The sequence below is a fragment of the Gorilla gorilla genome, chromosome 14 (assembly GCF_029281585.2).
Source record: "Gorilla gorilla gorilla isolate KB3781 chromosome 14, NHGRI_mGorGor1-v2.1_pri, whole genome shotgun sequence".
NCBI classification, from domain to species: domain Eukaryota; kingdom Metazoa; phylum Chordata; class Mammalia; order Primates; family Hominidae; genus Gorilla; species Gorilla gorilla.
The window spans coordinates 59,737,787-59,759,607 of record NC_073238.2 but is presented as its reverse complement, the minus strand read 5'-3'; the positions used below and the strand labels follow the sequence as shown (position 1 = coordinate 59,759,607).

The window sequence follows — 21,821 nt, the reverse complement described above, 5'->3', positions numbered from 1 at the left end:
AAATACAGAAGTTAGCCAGAAATTGCTTGAACCCAGGAGGTGGAGGTTGCAGTGAGTCGACCTTATGCCACTGCACTCCACCCTGGGCAAGAGAGTGAGACTCCATCTTAAAAAATAAATAAAATAAAATAAAATAAAATAAAATCCAAACTTCTCAAATTAGCATTCTACATCCTCCACAATTTGGCTACTATCATTCAAACCTTATTTCCATAAAGAACAACCTCTCAGACACAAATACTCACAAACGGGTATTATCCAACTGCACCGAATCACTCTGCTCAACGGCATAGCATGCCCCTCCACTTTTGCTGCAGCTTCCTTTTGCCAAGAAAGTCCTCTCCCAACCTTCCTACCTGCCACAGTTCTGGCCAGCCCGATACTTAGCTCAAGTTCTGAAATCTGCAGTCAGCCTTCCTAAGTTCCCCTGGTAAAATTAAACACTCCTTCCTCTGCACTTCGAGGGCATTTTCCCTACCCCTGTTTTAGCCTTTGTCATAATGTTCTCTACCCTCAGAAGGCTGCTTGCTCTCTGACAGCAGTGAGCAGTGTGTTCCATGAGGGAACCAACATGTACTTTCCAATGAGGCAGCCTGGGCATGACTCCTGCTTCACAGCTGACCAGCCCTGCTGGGAGGCTGGGCCCACCACCTAAAAATAAAAATAAGGACAGCCTCTACCTAACAGGATACTTATGAGGATTAAAATGTGGACTGCTGGCCGGGCACGGTAGCTCAGGCCTATAATCCTAGCACTTTGAGAGGCCAAGGTGGGCAGATCACTTGAGGTCAGGAGTTGGAAACCAGCTGGCCAGCATGGTGAAACCCTGTCTCTACTAAAAATACAAAAAAGTTAGCTGGGCGTGGTGGCGTGCGCCTGTAGTCCCAGCTACTTGGGAGGCTGAGGCAGGAGAATCGCTTGAACCCAGGAGGCGGAGGTTGCAGTGAGCTGAGATTGCGCCACTGCACTCCAGCCCGGGTGACAAAGCAAGAATCCATCTCAAAAAAATTAATAAATAAAATAAAATAATGTGGACTGCTGAGCACAGTCTCTGGTACACAATAAGTACTCAACACATGCCAGTTTCCTCATTCATTTTGAGTCTCCCCTAATATCCAGTGACCATACAAGGAAAGACAAATGTTTAAAGTGAACAGGGCAGGCAAAATGAGGATTTAGGAACTTTCAATTCAAAGTCAATTTTTTTTGATACTTACTATCGAGCCAGCTGCACTCAGGGAACCTGCCAGCTGAGAATTAACTACTGACAGTATCCAGCACTTCTGGAACACGCGGAACAGCTCTTTGGCTAATAGTTCTGCAGAATTGAAGTCTGGCTCATAAGTGACACTGAAATGTAAGACATGCAAATACTGGAAAACTATATTCATGAGGAGTATGTTCAGGGTCTTCCTGAGGTTTTCAACTGTTCTTCCCAGCCCCCAAAACTCAGAAGAGGCTGTCATATGAGATGAAGCATGAATCACTCACCAGGCATCTTACTCAACGTAGCTCCTGCATGTTCAATAAATAAAGCATCTTTTATTTACTGAGGGCACTAAGACTTAGAGGTGTGGTGAAAGAGCACTGGCTTTAGAGTCAGAAGACCTGCATTCAAGCCCTACTTCTACCTCACAGCCTTCGTGTCCTGAAGCACATCCTATATATAAGTCTCAATTTTTATGTCTATAAAATGAGGTTTAAAAATACACAAATATATGGTCGGGCATGGTGGCTCACACCTGTAATCCCAGAATTTTGGGAGGCTGGGGCAGGCGGATCACCTGAGGTCAGGAGTTCAAGACCAGCCTGGTCAACATAGTGAAACCCCATCTCTACTAAAAATACAAAAAAAAAAAATTAACCAGGTGTGGTAGCAGGTGCCTATAATCCCAGCTATTCAGGAGGCTGAGGCAGGAGAATTGCTTGAACCCAGGAGGCGGAGGTTGCAGTGAGCCGAGATTGGGCCATTGCACTCTACCCTGGGTGACAAGAGCAAAACTCGGTCTCAAAAACAACAACAACAAAAACATAAATATACACACACATGCATACATAAAATTCACCCAACCTGTTTAACCGAAATGAGGATTAAATGAAAATGCATACAAAAGCCTTTTATATATTGTAAAACACTATAGAAACTTTGGGGGTGATTGTTTCATTTCTAGGTGATACTCTCCTAGATTCATGGGAACAAATCACTGGAACTAGCTAAAGTGGGCCCAGAATGTCAGAGGCCTAGTGTTCACACTGCCTCAGAGGTGACAGCCCAAGGGTCTATGTGCACTGTGCACGGAAGACAGATACCTCTTAGAGGAGCTGCAGGAACAGCTACAGGTTTCTGTGATATCATTAAAATCTCCAAGCTCTGTGGGAAAATAAAAGAAAGAGTGGTGAGGTCTTTTAGTCTGTTTCATTTAATCGCAGTCCATTTTATAAGAACACTAAAATCACTCCCTGCATCTCAGAAAGAGCAAATTATTCAGCATCTCCATGCTTCAGGTTCTGAGAAATGGACGGAACAGATAATGAGAGGACAGATAATGATCAAAGATGGGATTTCATCTGAAATTTCACCAAAATATAACTGAGAGGCCAAAGGATATCCGACCATAATGAATATCTGCTTTTTCATTCAACTCTACAAGTGAGATGAGAGATTAGCTATCCAGACATTTGAAACAAGAACATCTTTTATATATATATATATCAGGGCCATAATCTGATTTTGGAAGAAGTTGGTTTGAATGCCACTGTAACGTAGTTTTGTGTGTGATGCATGTTAGTGTGTGTATGCGGATGGGATTGGGGAGGCAGCCAGTCACATCCAAACAGTTTCCAAATCTTACCTAAAATAACAAATTCATCAACATCGCATTTGCAAATCTCTTTCACATCATGGTAAGTATGTGTTTCAGTCACTGGGCTGACCTGTAACACAGCACAACCTAGACAAAGAAAGGAAGGAGGTTTTTACCAATAAGAAGAAAAAGAAAAACTGTACAACCTGCAACACCCAACTAAATAGAAATTGGGAAATGAAGAGGGCTAAAAGTTTAAGAGAATTAAACATTTCAACTTACAGAATTAAAAAACTGGGGAACTATTTGTGTGTTCTTTTTGCACTCACTATGATTAAGTGCCTGTAGTCCCGCTACTCAGAAGGCTTTCATCACAAAGAAGCTATCTGCAGTCCATCCAATGTTTTAAAATATTGAAACACTGAAAGCATCTAAACGTTTAATAATAGGAAATTGATTTTGCAAATCACACGATTAAATGCTATCATTTAAAAATGTAAATCTGCCAGGGGCAGGGGCGTGCACTTGTAGTCCCAGCTACTCAGGAGGCTGAGGTAGGAGAATCACTTGAGCCCAGGAGTTCAAGTCCAGCCTGGGCAACATGGCAGAACCCCCGTCTCTACAAAAAATACAAAAAAATTAGCCCAGTGTGGTGGCCCAGCCAGCACCTGTAGTCCCAGCTGCTCAAAAGACTGAGGTGGGAGAATCACTTGAGCCTGGGAGGCGGAGATTGTAGTGAGCTGAGATCATGCCACTGCACTCCAGCCTGGGTGACAGAGTAAGACCCTGTCTCAAAAAAAAAAAAAAGTGAAAACTATAGCAACATGATTATTAATACTATTAGTATGAATAGTATTAATACTATTAATAATACTGATAATAATAGCATTAATAATCATTATATTATTAATATAATTATATAATCATTGTAAATATAAATTTGTAAAACTGTCTTCATTTGAATAAACATAGGAGAGAAACACAGAAAAAGGAATACAGTTGCTTAAGGAAATAGCCTAGCCCATAGTTTACACAGAAGTTATGTGGGCTGGGCACGGTGGCTCATGCCTGTAATCCCAGCACTTTGGGAGGCTGAGGCAGGCGGATCACAAGGTCAGGAGTTTGAGACCAGAGTGGCCAACAAGGTGAAACCCCATCTCTACTAAAAATACAAAAAAAATTAGCCAGGCGTGGTGGCAGGTGCCTGTAGTCCCAGCTACTTGGGAGGCTGAGGCCAGAGAATCGCTTGAACCTGGGAGGCAGAGGTTGCAGTAAGCTAAAACCACACCATTGCACTCCAGCCTAGGCAACACAGACGGACTCCATCTCAAAAAAAAAAAGAAGTTATGTGAAGGGTTTTGAAGTAGGCTGGCTGACTTTAAGACAGAACCCATTCTAGCTGGGTGACGATGGACAACCACCACTTCCAGCTGCAGTTTCCTCATGGATAGAATGGGGGTAAGAGCACCCATCTGTGTTTTTCACTGTCTTTTGCCCATCATCCATAGTAACGTACAATTTACATTGTGACTTAGTACAGACACAATAATATGTTTAACTGATAAAAAAAAAAAACTTTCAGGAAACATTGCTCACCCTCAGTGAGATGCACTCTGCTATTTTCTACCCTTGTTTTTTTTTTTTAATGTTCTCAGGACCAACTGGCAGTTTGAGTAATACCAACCCACCTCATGGAGGAACATCTATTGCCACAAATGTCACAAGAGAAGTACTTAATAAAAGATAAATATTTATATTTGGAGGATAGAAATATTCTTAATTTTCATTTAACATATTCATATTTATTCATGTTTTCTTAAAATTTCAGCTACCATCAATTTACACCCAACCACTATTTATAAAAATACCTATTTCAGACAAGGAATTATACTAAACACAAATACAAAGAAGACAATTTCTCAGCCATCTAAGAGTTTAAAATCTCATGAAGGGCTGGGTGTGGTGGCTCGTGCCTGTAATCCCAGCAATTTGGGAGGCCGAGGCAAGCGGATCACCTGAGGTCAGGAGTTTGAGACCAGCCTGGCCAACATGGTGAAAGCTCGTCTCTACTAAAAATACAAAAATTAGCTGGGCGTGATGGTGTGCGGCTGTAATCCCAGCTATTTGGGAGGCTGAGGCAGAAGAATGGTTTGAACGTGGGAGGTAGAGGTTGCTGTGAGCCGAGATCACACCACTCTACTCCAGCCTGGGCAACAGAGAAAGACTCCATCTCAAAAAAAAAAAAAAAAAAAAAAAAAAAAAAAAATCTCATGAGAGAGCTGAGATACTAACAGACCTAAACCACATACACACACAAAAAAACACAGTTGCATTGCATGGGCCTTGAGAAGTTCTGAGGCAGGGGTCTGCACTACACAACTCCAGGGAAAGACGAGCATGCAGATGGCACTGGAGCATTCTGGAGCACAACCTGTGTTTCATTCCACATGGATGGTGCTCCTCCCCTGGGATACAAACCAGGGAACATGTCACAGTGACAGTGGCAGGACATTGCTTCTGAAGGATGCGAAGGATCAAAGACCTGATGTGTGGTTACTGGGGGAACCCACATTTCAGGACATCCTTCCCAAAGCCATGGGGGGAAATGTCTGCCAGCAACTATACACAGTCTAGTTCAACTACAGCCCACCATCCAGCCAAGGGGAATGGCAGGAGATTCCTGTTTAAAAGGCAGGAAGCAGCCGGATGCCACAAGGCTAAAAATTCCAGAATAAAATGTGGCAAAAGGTCGGCAAGCCATTATAGAGGACAAAAAGTTGTGATCCAGGAAGACAGATACATGCAGGATCAACTAGGGGAAACAAGTTGAAAGTAAAGAGAGAAAATTAAACCAAATCGGTATTAAAGAACTAAATTGTAGTCCTTACAAAATGACTAGCCAGAAGGCTACTGCAGCAGGCCAGGTAAGGGATAGAAATGGGAAATGGATGGAAGAGAAGTGATTACGACTGAGAAGTCAGGATTGATTTGTTTACTAACTAGAAACGGGACAGGAGCACAAGACCACAGAAGAAGGAAGAGTCCAGTATACTACATAGGAATCACTTCTTCTCCACCCACATTCATTTTCTCCCTACTGGTAGCCTCAGAGGGCACGATCGTCCATATCAGATTTCCCCGCCCCCTGGCTGCATCTGACCAACCAGTTATGGACATCTAACCAAGGTAAGGCCCATCAGGTGCTCTGTCCTGGGATCTGGACTGAGGGTCCTGCAAAACTGAGTTGTTGAGCTGTGACCTGGCTGAGTGGTCAGGAAGACTGCAGAGCTGAAACTAGATGCCAGGGGTGGGTAGAAGTAGGTAGGCTACAGAAAAAGAATGAAGCAATTGCTAGAAAAGAAGAGATGAGAGGCCCAAAGTCCCCGAAAAGATAGACACTGGAGCTTTGTCTATACTGATCATATGTGTCCCAGATATATTTCCCACCGCTGGGTTCAGTGAGAATGTTCTATATCTTAAGACAAAACAACCCTTTTAATTTGAGCCAGTTAGTGCATTCAACAGGTATTTGATCATATACCTATTCTGTGCCAGGCATTATGCTACACACCATATGGAGTGAGTTCTTCCTTTGTTATTGAGTATTACTGATTAACGTGTAGTAAAGGAAGTCAAGAAGAAAAGCAAGCTTTAGTGGTTTTCTTTGGAAAGAAGGGGATTGTGAGACAGTGATGGAGAGAAGACTAGTTTAGACATATTAAGTTAGAGGTTAACTACGCCCACCTTTATGTTGCAGTGAACATATATCAACAATGAATAAAATGAAGCATTTTAAGTCACCCAGAAATGAAGTATTAAGTCACAGGTCCTGGGGGGCCAGCCAGACGGACAAGCCTCCAGCCATAGAGAGCAAGCACTTAGAAGAGATGTCCAGGACTGAAAATATAGATTCAGGAGATAATAGCTGAGAAGGAATAATTGAAGGTGTATAGTAGGTTAAATCTGCCAGGAAGCAAATACAGATTAAAAAAAGAATATAGGACTGGAGGCAGGACTTAAGAAATGGTAAGAAAGTAGCAAACCCTAACATGAGCTATCGGCTTAGGCACTCGTCCCTCGGGGAAGAACCCCCAGGTCCCAGAGTGAGCCGAGGCACTCCTCCTCAGTGACAGTGACGCACTGTGCTGGGTCCCCACCTCTGTTCTACAAGTTACCCCACAGGGCTTCCCGGTCCCATGCTCCAGCACGCAGACTCCTTGAGGGAAGGAGCACACCCTGCATACTGTTGATGTTCAGCACCTAGCACAGCACAGGCCCATTACTGAATGAAAAAAAGAAGATTCATTGGAAAAGGAAAGATGGTGTAAGAACAGCTAGGAGAATGCCATGTGACAGAAAACAAAGGACGAGGAGACATCAGCCACTTTTATTTCCAGTGAAAAAGAAAAGTAGGATGAAGTCCAAGATTAAAAGAACAAAACAAAACAAAACATAGGATTTGACAACTGAACGGAGCATGATAACCAATCCTGACCCAAGATGGCAGAAAGGGTGAGGATTACAGAGGTTACTCAAGAAGTTTTTAGACAAAGGATTTAAAGACATACATTTGTCCTCCTTTATCTGCAGTTTTACTTCCCATGGTTTTAGTTACCTGCAGTCAACTGGTCCAAAAATATCCAATGAAAAGTTCCAGAAATGAACAATTCTTAAGTTTTAAATTGTGCACCATCCTGAGTAGGATGATGAACTCCCACACGTCTTGCCATGTCCCCTCTGGAACATGAATCATCCTTTGTCCAGCATACCACACTGTATATACTACCCACCCACTAGTCACTTAGTAACCCTCTTGGTTACAAGAACAAAAAAAAAGTAGTGTATATAGAGTTTGGTACTATCTGAAGTTTCAGGCTTCCACTGGGGGTCTTGGAATATATGCCCCGTGGATAAAGGGTAATTATAGAGGAGATATATGTGAAACACATAACATACAACTTCCTCATATTTGCCCAACTTGCCTTCATAGCCACTGTATGAAGAAGTAGAAGACACAGACTCTTGCTTTATGTTGGTATCAAAAGTCATTTCAGAGTCAGGCTGATCACTCCCAAGTAACCCACTGACTTCTTCTTTATTCCAGCTCTCTGTCTGCTGTTGACTCAGAATGTTACACTTCATTTTCTCCATTGCTGATATAATCATATCTGCAACATAAAAGTGGGCATTTTCCTGCAGAAAAAGAAATCAATTAAAATACAAGCATAATCAACTTTTTCATGGAGGGTATATTAGATTTGAAAAATCAATATGCTCTATTTAAGTGGAATTAATGCATATCAGTATAAATATTCATTTAACTGAGTTACCATAGGTCACTCTATGACTTATAGCACACATTGTCCAGAGACATAGATTCGGCTTACTATAATCAACGGACAACTCAAGTTGGATTTCTTGTTATACAAAACCTTAGGTTGGGGGAAGCCTAATGCCAGACATCATTCATCAATCACAGAAAACTTTCTAGCTGAGCACAGCCACTGCCTCGGAACCCTTCTTAGCTTAGTGTTTCTGGCAGTCTCCATCAATCAAATGCTGAAAGGAAACCTATTTGTAATGATTCATCAAATTGAAGTTTCCAGATTTAAATCAGAACAACACTATCTAAAGGATTAAGACTCTATGGTTAAAAAGAAAGAAGATAGCATTCACCTTTTCTACATCAACAGGCAGCACAAATACCTCTGGTGAGAAGGAATTCAAAGAAATGGTTCTTCTACTGACTTGAACAGCACCTGCCAATATAGCAAATTGTTAAAAATGGGGAAAAGGGAGTTTAAAGATTACCTAATAAAATAAAACAATTATAGGAAGTGGCTTTTAAATAATGTAAAAAAATAAGCACAATTCTAGAATAAATTAAGATGACAGGAAAAGAAAGATCTTTCTGATGGCAGGTCTTACAGATATTGCTTTAATGATGACCATTTCTAGGAGAGGCTGTTGGAGTAACTGGGAGGTATCCTCAGCCACCAGAGTGGAGGAGACCAATGAGGAAAAGAGGGTAGAAAGAGAATAGGGTCCTGGGAAATCCCAACACGGGCTGGGGTAGAGTGAGAAGCCACAGTCCAAAAGCAGGGTCCTAAGGATTATGAGATCGCTTCTCTAACTCATTGTGATTGATCTTAAACTTCCTTTTTTCTTCTTCTTTTGAGACAATATCTTGCTCTGTCACCCAGGCTAGAGTGCAGCGGCGTGATCACACTTTAGTGCGGCTTCAACCTCCTGGGCTCAAGCGATTCTTCCACCTCAGCCTCCCTAGCAGCTGAGATTACAGGTGCCACCATGACCAGCTGATTTTCTAAATTATTTTTGCAGAGATGGGGGTCTCATTAGGTTGCCCAGGCTGGTCTCAAATTACTGGGCTCAAGCTATCCTTCCACCTTAGCGTCCCAAAACACTGAGATTACAGGCAGATTGAGCCACCGCACCCAGCCCTAAACCTCCTGTCTAGAGAAATAAAATCCAACCAAAAAAGGTCAGCATTGCTTCTCTAAGTTAGTCTTCTTCCAGTCAAAACCAACAAACTGCAGAAGGTACATTCTGCTGACACATCCATTCCTGCACCCTTAGCCACTCCATTACTGGCAATGACCACCATCAAAACAAACATTTTTTCTGTCATGTGATTTCTTACTGCAGCATTTAAAGCAAAAATTTCTGTGTCAAGAGCTGAGATGTCCCAACCTGCTAAATTAGAACAAAATGCTGCACGTGGTGGTGACACAGCTCTCAGCATGATGGAGTTGCAAGCAGAGTCATTCAAATCCCTTGCTTCATGTTCAAGAAGGTAGTTGTTGCATGGAAAAATTTGGACTTCTTAGCTTCAGAAGCTATGGCTGGCAAACTTTTCCTGTAAACAGCTAGCTGGTATATATTGGAGGATCTGAGAGCCATACAGTATCTGTTTCAACCACTCTCTTCTGCCGCTGTCGTGAGAAAGCAGCTATAGACAAAAGAGAAATTCATTTATAAAAACAGGAAGCTGGCAGGATTTGGTCCACAGGTCATAGTTTGCAGACTCTGAGTATAGAGGAAAGAGCACAGAGAAGAATCGGAACAGAGTGGATTCCAGTTCCAGCTGTCCGTTCACCAGCTGTGCCTCTGCATCAAAACGCTCTCAGCCCTTACATTGGGATATTTATCAGGACATTAGGAGATAAAGGAAGGTGAAAGTGCTTGTAAATGTGTAGTTCCTATGCAAACACAATAAACTGTGGAATCCCTTCCTACAGCCTTAAGAAATGCTTACAGATGCCGATAGTCTTTCCCTAAAGTATTTTCTGAAAAAAGAAAACCCTTTTGCCGCCATCTGAGATGCAGCGGTCATAGGAATATCCACATCTTAGTGGCCAATGGCTGTTTTCCCTATTGCTGCCTCCGCACCAGAGAAAGAACCAGATCACTCAAGGCTTCTTTTTCTTAATCTTAAAGAATGAATCCCCTTACTGAGTTTAAGAGATATTCTCAAAACATTCCGTGAGTTGTTTCTAAAGGCACTGACAGGAGCTGTTGGGAGTCCTTGTCTTTGGGCAAAAGGGGCTGGGGTATCTGTTTTCTTTCTGAGTAAAAGAAAAAGCTAAAGGATAATTTTAAATTGTAGAACTACTTCCTGTACCATGATAGAATAAAAAGTTTCAGGCAAGGGTATGCTAGGCCCCAAAGATCATCTTCAGTTTATTATAACTTGTCATTATGGTGGTTCTCTGTTGGGGAGAGGGCTTTCCTCTATAAGACAATCTATTAAGACTAATCTCTCACTTAGCCACTACTAAATTTGCAAGTCACTCTTAATCCTTAGAACTATCCAAGCAAGTGAGCAAAAAAATAGAAAAAAAAAAAAAAAAAAAAGGCCTGTAATCAGTGTTGTCATTTTGCTCAAACTTGGTCCTTATCTCAAAATTAACCATTGAAAGATTGTCCAAAATTTGTTCTTCTTAAGCAATGAATAAATGTGTTAAAGACTGTCATCATCTTTGATTGCTCAAACATTTCCAAAAGAACAAATAAACTCCATATTTTAGGTAAGGGGGAAGATGAGCTCCTGCTAGTGAGAAATAAATATACAGAGAAATAGACAGGCAGGCAGCAGGCAGACTGATGACTTTTTAAATTGCTTTGAAAGAAAAAGCTTCATTGATTATTTATACTAGGGTTTGAATAGAAATGTAAATTAATAATGACAAGTGTGACTATAACAAATATTTTAAAATGAAATAAACATGTCACAGATTATAACAATAATAGCTAATTTATTGACTCTTGAGTAGTACTTCGCACGGATTATCCAATTTTTAGGAATTTTAGGGTCTTAGGAATATGTACATTACTTCATAGCAGTGAGAGCCCTTGTTTTAATAAAAAGGGGTTTTGTATAGTCTTCGGGGGAAACTGTAGTTATTGTTTAAAAATCTTACTATTTTCCTGTCAGATTCTATACAGGTAAATATAACAAGTGAAGTGACTTCACCACCTACTAGGTACTGGTGTGAAATGCAGACCCCGTGACTGTCTGGAAACATCTCCAACCTCCACACTGACTTGAGAGTGCTTCCGATGCTCTCCCTTGTAGACAATTTAATGAGCTCTAAGTTCCTGAAGGCAGACACCAGCTTAAAGATGGCACATGGCACTGATTATCAACTACGTTAAGCTAAAAAGATAACAATTCTCTGCAGTCTAAGGAGAAAGCCAATATTTGATTTCACCTGTTGTGACCGCCCAGATGGCTGGGCTGCTGACAATATTAGATGAGGCAATGCATTGTCCCATGGGGAAGACAACAAGGCAGGCTTTAGAGCAAGGCGAAGCAAGGGTGTGAACAGAGAGGAATGAGGGAGGTCACCTACTAAAATTACCTTCATCAGCAGAAGATGTCAGATGGGAAGGCTCAAAAAAAGCACTGTCAGTCTCAGGATATGGGGAGGTGGCCAAAATCCTAGGGCTTGTGGGCAGAGACACCCGATGAGAGTATCCTGGGCGGACCATGTGTACCTCTGTTGAGGACAGAGAGAAGCTGCTACTCTTTTCACTCGAGCCATGGGGAGAAGCGCTGCCAACGGAGTCTGTGGTATCCTCAGACAACGCTGTCTCTGCCAGGGAGTCCCCGAGGCACGAAGGTGAAGGGCCTGAGGGAGAGGCAGCATCTGTCACAAAATGGGTCCCACTGTTCCCTGCTGCTGGCACCTGAGATTGCAAGTCCTGCGGCTGTTGCTGCACATCCTGGGGGTTAATCCAGACAGCTTTGTGCCTCATGAGCCTGATGTCTAATTGGCAAGGAGGATGGTCAGTGTTCAGGAGTCTGGGTGAACCATCAATAATGCCAGAGTGATCGCTGATCCCTTCCCAGGGCTCCACAGGAGAATCCTGCCTGACTGTAGGCTGTGACACCATCTTTCCAGGCTTGTGGCTGGTGTGAATCCATTCAAAACAGATAGGAGTTCCCTGATTGCTGGTACTACTTGATTTGGGCCCTGAACTCACCACATGGCCAGCTGGGGGTCTGGAGAGCTATTCTGCAATGAGCAAAGAATCATTCAAAATAAGTAAGAATTCAATTGTATTTTGGCTACAAATTATTTGGAGATGGCAAAACCCAAAAAATTTAGAAGTCTGTACTTGGCTCTATCCAACATAGTAAAGCCCGCTTGGATTTATAAGTGAAAAAATAAATAAATCAGCCATAAAACTAGCAGTAAACCTACAGAGGCTTGACATTGGGAGAGGAAACATTCTTCAAAGCATAAAATTCAGAAATCACAAAGGATCAACTGATAAATCCCATAAAAATGTAAAACATCCATGCATCAAAATTATTTTAATAAAATTAAATGTCAAATCCAAGACAGGAATACTATCTGGAAGTAAAGACACATTTCCACATTTCCTTTCTTTTTTTTTTTTTTTTAAACACAGAGTCTCACTCTGTCACCCAGCCTGGAGTGCAGTGGGGCCATCTCGGCTCACTGCAACCTCCGCCTCCCGGGTTCAAGCTATTCTGGTGCCTCAGCCTCCCGAGCAGCTGGGATTACAGGCACGTGCCACCACGCCTGGCTGATTTCTGTATTTTTAGTAGGGATGGGGTTTCACCATGTTGGCCAGGCTGGTTTCAAACTCCTGACCTCAGGTGATCCACTCGCCTCAGCCTCTCAAAGTGCTGGGATTACATGCATGAGCCACTGCGCCCAGCCATTTCCATATGTTCTTATTTTCATTTACCATATGTTCTTATTTTCATTTAGTTTGTTCTTGTGTTTCAACAAAGTAGGCAAAGTGGTACATAAAACAGACGGATGATTCATAGCACTGAAGACTTTGCTTCATGTAACTTATATTACCTTTCATACTTATAATATCAGTATCAATGTATTCTCAGTTCATAACATTTAAAGAACACAGTATGAATCTAGAACCCATCTTTAAAACCCGCTCACTTCTAAGCTCAGATTTTAGCTTTAGTGAAGACGTAATGATTAAAATGTTGAGAGCTACACAAACAAGAAGCACTCTTGTCACTGTAATTACGGGCTCGGGAAATGTTTTGCTTTTCTGTTCTTCCACTGCCCTTTGCATTGTGAAGCTAAACGCAACTTTCAACAGCAAAAGCAAGAAGAGACAGGGGAAGGCCTAGAGATAGAAGGGTGGCCTATGCCACATTCACCCTGCACAGTGGTGAACGGGAGACTTTGGAGTTAATTACAGGGCTGTAAATACCATTGCTGTGTATGTAGGCAACTCCCACATGTATCTCTATTTCTGATTTCCCGGCTAGCAAATCTTATTGCCTATTTGACATCTGTCCAGTGGGTACTGCAACCTGATACATCCAAAACAGTCACTCATTTCTCCTGAAACCTGCTCCTTCCCTGCTTTTCCCTCTTCCAATTGCCCAAGGCTGAAACTCAGGAGTCATTTGTGATCCTATCTTTCCTTAGCTCTCCAACTTCATTCCATCAGCAAGTTTATAGCTATAGCTGCTGTCTTAGTCTGAGTTACCGTCTTCTCACACCTGGACATGCAGCCATAGCTTCCCAATAGATTTCTCTGCTGTTACTCTTGCCCAGGCTGGAGTGCAGTGGCACAATCTCGGCTCACTCCAACCTCTGCCTCCCAGGTTCAAGCAGTTCTCTGTCTCAGCCTCCCAAGTAGCTGGGATTACAGGTGCATGCCACCACACCCAGCTAATTTTTGTATTTTTAACAGAGACGGGGTTTCACCATGTTGGCCAGGCTGATCTTGAACTCCTGACCTTGTGATCCACCTGCCTCAGCCTCCCAAAGTGCTGGGATTACAGGTAGGATCCACCGTGCCCGGCCAGTAACACCGTGTTTTAACACCCAGAGGGGTGCGCCGTTCCTAGGGGTACAGCAATACCAAGTTGATGCATGCAGTGGACGGAGCAAGCTCCTAGTCCATGTCCCTGCTCCAAAACTCCATTTAATATGTTGTCCTCGGATAAAGGACATATCAGATATTAACTGATAAGAACAGATACTACACTTGATCTTAGCCAAAAGGCCGAGAAGCGATTACTCTTGCCCATTTACAATCAAGAGGCATTCAAGAGATCTTTTATAAACCTAAATCAGATCATGTCATTGCCCTAAACAAAATCCCCCAAAGGCTTCCCATCAAATCTGGAATAAAATCCAGACTCCTTACCTTGCCCTCAAGGCCTGACATGATGCTGTCCCTGTAAACCTCTCTCACTTATCTTCATCCAGCCTCCATAAGCCCCAACCACATTGCAAGTTATTGAACCCTACAGGCTCCTTCTAACCCTAGGAATGCTGTTTTATGTTTCCTCTTTCTGAAATGCTCCTCCCCCAGATGATGACACATCTGGCTCCTTCCTGTCGTAAATGCCTTGATTTATAAATTACTTCCTCAAAGATATCTTTCCTAACCACCTTTCTGCTTAAGGTAGTTCCCCCATCATTACCTCTCACATCACCATAAACATTTAGTTTTCGTCACAGAGGTGCTCACTTCCTGCTATTTTTTAGTTCATTACCGCCATTCTCCCCCTACTCCCACCTAACTGTAAGCTTCATGAGAGGAGGGGCCTTGTCTGTTCCCTGCTGGGTAGCATGCCCCATACCTAGAGCTGCATATGAGGGTTCAATAAATGTTTATGAGTTGAAAGAACAAATCCAACAAAATGGAGACAAAGTTAAGAGCTAGAGAAAAGACCGGGCGCAGTGGCTCATGCCTATAATCCCAGCACTTTGGGAAGCCAAGGCGGGTGGAGAACCTGAAGTCAGGAGTTCGAGACCAGCCTGACCAACACGGCGAAACCCCATCTCTACTAAAAATACAAAAATTAGCTGGGCGTGGTGGCGGGCGCCTATAATCCCAGCTACTGAGGAGGCTGAGGCAGGAGAATCGCTTGAACCTGGCAGGCGGAGGTTGCAGTGAGACAAGATTATGCCATTGCACTCCAGCCTGGACGACGGTGAGACTCTGTCTCAAAAACAAAACAAAAAAAGAGCTAGAGAAAAGACCTCTGTGGCAGATATAACTGTTCTATTAATGGGGCAGAATTACTCATGTAGGAATAGAAGTGAATCCACATTTCCTAAAACATGAAATTGTTCTCACCCAATAATAAAAGTTCAGTAGACCAAAATAAGGTACATATGAAAACTGTTCTTGAGACTTTGAGTCTCAAGAGTTTTGGAGACTTCTTGATTTGAGGGCCCTATATTTTAGTTTATACCTTCTGGAGTAATAAGGATTATAATTTATACACACACACCCACACAGTTGACCCTTGAACTACATGGATTTGAACTTGGTGGGTCCACTAACATGTGGATTTTCTTCCATATCTGTCACCATGAGGCAGCAAGACTAACGCCTCTTTTTCCTCTCTTCAGTCTACTCAGCATGAGAGGATGAGGATGAAGACCTTTATAATGATCTATTTCCACTTAATGAACAGTAAATATATTCTCTCTTCCTTATGGTTTTCTTAATGACATTTTCTTTCCTCTGCTTTATTGTAAGAATGCATTATATAGTATTATACACTAACATGCAACATATGTGTTAATCAACTGTTTATGTTATCAGTAAGGCTGCAGTTAACAGTAGGTTATAAGTAGTGTTAAGTTTTGGGGGAGTCAAAAGTTGTGTGCAGATTTTCAACGGCACAGGGTGTTAGTGTCCCTAACCCCTGCATTGTGAAGGGTCAACTCTATGTGTGTGTGTATATATATATCTTTTGCATATGACATATATTGTTTTTGGAGGCATATAGATATATATATCTTTTGTATATAACATATATTAATATATAAATGCATCTTTTGTATGTAACATACATATATAAACATATACATGCATCTTGAAAACACTACGAAAGCCCCAAATCACCATTCACAAAATATCACAGAGTACAGCTGGTTGTGTTAACTGCCAGAACTCACCAGCCCAAAATGCCTATCTTCCCTCTCCTGACCTCAAATCCCACCTTGTGCACCAATTTCTCTTTGTCACACATCTTTTCGTCTCCAATAATTCTGGATTTTATAATTACAAAAGGAAACCATGACTACATTTTTATAAAATGCCCAAACACAGAAGCCTAGAGTAAAAAGTGAACAGCACTCATCACCCCAAGCCCCACGATCCTACTTTATTCTCAGAAATAACATTGTTAACCATTCTATTCTTTCTAGACCTTTATCTATGAATTAACGTACATATTTCAGACCAGAAGATATGTTTTCTTTTTTATACACATCCATGGGATCATACTGGAGATATTTTACAACTTATCTTCTTTTTCACTCAACATTATGTCTTGAGGGTCTATGTGATTCTCCTAAACTGTGTTATCACTTTCTATAGTATAAATATATCATACTTACTTAGCCAGACCCTACTGATAGAAATTTATTTTTAGCTTTTTGCAGTTATACAGTATATAACAATGAACATCCTTGTTCATGTCATTTTTTGGTTGACTTTCTTTTTTTAGTTCCTTTCTCTTACTAGTTCCACTCTTAGTCTGAGTCCATAGTTCATGATAGCCTCATTATTTCCAAGAGAATAAAACTATATAAGTAAGTTATGGTTTATTCTCAATTTTCTACACATCTTTTGTGTGTTTGGTGGGGGGAGATGATTATAGATGTGAAATCACATGAAAAACATGCAGTCTCAAATGGTAAAGCAGTAGTGATTCCAGGTGGTTTTGTTTTTCATTTTGTTTTCTTTGAGACAAGTCTCGATCTGTTGCCCAGGCTGGAGTGCAGTGGCACGATCTCGGCTCACTGCAACCTCTGCCTCGTGGATTCAAGCAATTCTCATGCCTCGGCCTCCCTAGCAGCTGGGATTACAGGTGGGCACCACCACGCCCGCCTAATTTTTGTATTTTTAGTAGAGATGGGGTTTCACCATGTTGGCCAGGCTGGTCTCAAACTCCTGACATCAAGTGATCCACCCAACTGGGCCTTCCAAAGCGCTGGATTGCAGGTGTGGGCCACTGTGCCTGGCTGATCCCAGTGTTTTTTATAAACAAGTTATAGTTAATAGTTCAAAGAGAATGACCTTATTTGGAGCTTCCCATACATGGACTGACCTAAGTGAATTGAGCAAAAACCAACGTCCTCATAAAAAACAACTGTCAAAAGCAGGTGCTTTCTTCACTTCCTTCTAGAAAAGTGTTGTTGCTTCACAAAAATAACCAGCAGGTGCAGCTTTGCCAGGTTATAAAATCAAAGCATTGAGAGTTAGAATAGGCCCATAATAGATTCACAACCATGTCTAAGGTCACAGCTGGGCAGTGGCAGAGAGAAGACAAAAGGCCAGGTCGGACACTCATCAGGAGTATGAATTTCTCGAAGAGGCAGATTGACACAGAGGAGAAAGTAATGATTGGAAACCATCAAAGTCCATGCAGTAGTGACAGGAGGTCAATATCCCCATTTTTTATTTTATCTTTAAGGCAAAAAACAATTTGCTAGGTGCTATGATACCACTGCCAGGTATGTTACTTGTTGCCATATTGTTTGTAGTGTGTTAGTTATTCAGTTAAGTATTATTTTTTTACTGAGCATCTACTACAGGTCTGGCATTGTTTTTGTTTTGGTAGCACTGGGGTAACAGACGGGACTAAAATAAGCTTCCTGCCCTTCCTCAGCTTATGTTCTGGAGGAAGGGAGATAGTGAATAGACATACATTTATACATTCAGACACACAAACATTTCAAGGATTGATAAGCAGAGATAATACAGGTCTAAGCAATACTTAGCATCTTCTCAACATACTTCCCGCCACTGTCACAAAGGGGGTCCTTTGAATCAGAGATACTTAGGTACAAAAAATAAAATCAATTTCCAAAAACATTTAAGGGAAGAGATACCAATCTCAAAGCTTACCATCATTCTTACTGAGATTTTCCAGCTGGGATTAAAAGGTAAGCACAGGCTAGATTACTAGTGAACATATAAGCTGCAGCAAAGGCCCTGGACAAACAAGAGACTTCAGGACTCCTCCAGCCAAGTCATTGTGACATGAGAGTCAGTGGCCCCATCGAAAATGATTGCATCACTAGAGCCACCAGAGACACAGTATTAACAGCAAAGATGCAACTTCTGCAGGAGGGATAGATGCCTCAGTGCCACCATGATGCCTACGGTGACCTCACAGAAGTCTTTCAGATCATAAGCAGCCAGCACTTGGAGGGCAGAGCAGCTTTAGCTCCCACTATGTATAACAGTCTTCAAGTTATTTCATGAATAGGCAAAAGTACATCAGATTTAGGTTTTAGGATTTTCTATGCCCCAATACTAACTGCCTATTGAATACACAACTGGGGGCATCAGAGTAAAGACACATCTTAAATCTTACCTTGTCAGTAATGCTTCCTTGGTCACCCTATAAAAACTGGTAATTGCCCCTCCCAAACAGTTCCTATCCCTCTCTTTAGCTCTATTTCTCTCTTTAGCACAAATCTCATTGTATTTAACCTCAATGACTAGTACCCCCCAGAATGTTAAATCTATGAGGGCCCTTTTATTTTTATTTATTTATTTTTTTGAGACAGAGTTTCCATCTTGTTGCCCAGGCACAATCTCGGCTCACTGTGACCTCTGCCTCCCAAGTTCAAGCAATTCTCCTGCCTCAGTCTCCCAAGTAGCTGGGATTACAGGTGCCCGCCACCATGCCTGGCTAATTTTTAGTATTTTGTAGAGACAGGGTTTCACCATGTTGGCCAGGCTGGTCTCGAACTCCTGATCTCAGGTGATCCACCCACCTCGGCCTCCCAAAGTGCTGGGATTACAGGTATGAGCCACCGCAGGCGGCCGAGGGCACTTTTTAAAATAACGTATTTTGGACACTGCTTTGTCCCCAGAACCCCAGACCAGTGGCAATAATAGGTGTTCAATAAATATATTCTTTGCACTTATGAATGAAATCATGAACAAATTATCAAACGATACCTAGATATGGTTATGTTGTTTATTTCCTTGTCACCCAAGAAAGAAAGTCAAGAATGGATGTCACCCTTTAGAAGAAATTAGAAATCATGACCTAAATGTTCATCAACCACTTCCTTAGAATAAAGGATACTAGAGAATAGAAATCACAAATAAATAAGTGTCTAGAGTGAAAAGTAAAATTCATTTTTATCAATTTTATGGTACATTACTAAGCACAGCCAGTAATAAACAAATACTGAGTAGAGCATGAATAAATCTTCAACTGTAGCATGCGAGCTGTTTGGTTACCACAGTTCCCCAGAACTTCTTCCCTTCTTTCTCAGGATCTACTTCTCTTCATGCTTTGACGTTAGGCAAAGATTCACATCCCAAAGAGAATAACAGAGCCTAAAACTATCACATATCAAATAGAAACCATCAAGATGCCCAATAATTTAACTCAACAGCTTCCAAAACAGTGTCCAGGAATTGCAGTAAACTGCAATTTTCCTATTTCATCTATATACTATATACTATGTTGTAATAAAAGCAGCAGAAAGGAAACAGTGCTATACTGTTTCCCTGGCTGGGTGGTATCACAAAGGACTCCACTCCAGCTGATTTAGCCTTTGGTAATGACCATTAATTTTGAAGGTTTGCTGTCAGAAGAACACAACAGAAGGACAGAAAGCAATCAAGAGAAATGGGTAAGTAAGAAGGGGAAGGCAAAGTTCATGGAAAATTGAATATTTCACCTAAAAGAACTGCAGGGTTGCCCAAAACACCCAAATGACTAACTCCCTCTGGTCGCTTTATATGACACCCTTCCCAGTCTCATTCTGCAAAGTCATAATTTGCAAAATTTCAGGTGTTATTATGCCAAGTTGAGAACTGAAATGGAGACCATTAGGGGACTTACCCAAAGTCTCGCCATTAGTAATTAGCAGAAGTAGGACAAAAACAAAAGTCTGAACCTGATCCAAAGCTGTTTCCACTGGTATTTCACACGTTCCGTGTGGGCTGAAATTAGCAGGCTATTTTCAATTTCATTAGCAAAGTAATTTTAAGAACTTTCCCATCAGACATGTCATAAAATATAGGATTAAGACCTACATAGGTATATTTGATTTCATGCCTCTGGACAATTGTTCACAAAATTTTATTATTATTCATACTTGTATAAAAAAGCTTTGCACCACACAGATCTAATATAAGAATATTAATTTATACACCTTACATGTGTACAGCTATGCTAATACATTAGGATACATACAGCATACGTAAAAATAGAATTTTGTTCTTTCTTTCCAATGAATCATCTTACACTTAAAGGTAAATACCCTCCACTTTGGGGACCACCACTAAATTAACATTCTACCTAAAAACTTTACATATATTAAAAAAACCAGATTTATATGCAACAGAATTTGATAACTAAGACAGTGAAAAAATATTAATACAGAAATTTACCCAAAGTAAAGGTAGGCAGCTGCACTTGAAAAATGGCTAGATTTCCATGTTTGGGCAAATAAAATGGAAAGCCATATTGGAAAAATGGTCTGACAGTTCCTCAAATATTAAATATACAGTTACCATTTAATCTAATAATTCTACTCCTGGATATATATACCCAAGAGAAATGAGAACACACATTCACACAAAAACTTGTGCCCAAATATTTCTAGCAGCACTATTCATAATAGCCAAAAAGTGGAAACAAATGAAATGGCCATCAACTGATGAATTAACAAAGTGTGCTATATCCGTACAATGAAACGTTATTCAGCCATCATTAGAAATGAAGTACTAATTTATGCTCTGACATGGATGAGCACTGAAATGACTATGCTAAGTGAAAGAAGCCAGAAACAAAAGCCATTTCATATATATATATATATATATAAAATGTCCAGAATAGGCAAATCCATTGAAATAGAAAGGAGATTCGTGGTTGCTTAGGGTGGTGGGATGGGAACAGCTAAAGGGTACCAGGTTTCTTTTTGAGGTGATGAAAATGTTATAAAATCAACTGTGGTAATGATGGCATATATTTGTGAATACACTGAAAATCACTGACTTGTACACTTTTTTCCTTTTTTTTTTTTTCGGTTTTTGAGACGGAGTTTCGCTCTTGTTGCCCAGGCTGGAGTGCAATGGTGCGATCTCGGCTCACTGCAACCTCTGCCTCCTGGGTTCAAGTGATTCTTCTGCCTCAGCCTCCAGAGTAGCTGGGATTACAGGCATGCGCCACCACGCCCGGCAATTTTTGTATTTTTAGTAGAGACAGGGTTTCTCCATGTTTGTCAGGCTGGTCTCGAACTCCTGACCTCAGGTGATCTGCCCGCCTCGGCCTCTGTTGCTCAGGCTAGAGTGCAGTGGCATGATCATGGCTCACTGCAGCCTTGACCTCCCGGGCTCAAGTGATCCTATTGTCTCAGCCTTTAGAGCAGCTAGGACCACAGGTGTGCCACCATATCTGGCCAATTTTTTATTGTTGTAGAGGAAAGGCCTCACTATGTTGCTCAGGTTGGTCTCAAACTCCTGGCCTCAAGCAATCCTCCC

At 41.5% G+C, this 21,821-nt stretch overlaps 1 protein-coding gene and 1 non-coding gene across 19 annotated transcripts in view; both read right to left on the bottom strand.

Moving 5' to 3' along the window:
* LOC101124545 (rubicon like autophagy enhancer) overlaps window positions 1-21,821 on the bottom strand; it is a 95,203-nt gene that overhangs the window by 18,027 nt on the left and 55,355 nt on the right. For 7 of the 18 annotated variants that reach the window (XM_055359589.2, XM_055359590.2, XM_055359591.2 and 4 more), the window contains 5 exons: window positions 8,481-8,563; window positions 7,787-7,997; window positions 2,853-2,951; window positions 2,311-2,371; window positions 1,218-1,350 (listed from right to left, as the gene is read on the bottom strand). In XM_055359589.2, the coding sequence (XP_055215564.1) occupies window positions 1,218-1,350; window positions 2,311-2,371; window positions 2,853-2,951; window positions 7,787-7,997; window positions 8,481-8,563 (587 nt within the window). Of the gene's footprint in view, window positions 1-1,217; window positions 1,351-2,310; window positions 2,372-2,852; window positions 2,952-7,786; window positions 7,998-8,480; window positions 8,564-9,515; window positions 9,775-11,686; window positions 12,344-17,652; window positions 18,176-18,215; window positions 18,396-21,821 lie in introns of those variants that run through there. The other 11 variants (XM_055359584.2, XM_063697338.1, XM_063697336.1 and 8 more) reach the window with 5 other exon arrangements.
* On the bottom strand, window positions 14,168-14,357 carry LOC129526516 (U2 spliceosomal RNA). The gene has a single exon (XR_008671176.1). It is a non-coding gene; the product is annotated as a U2 spliceosomal RNA (small nuclear RNA).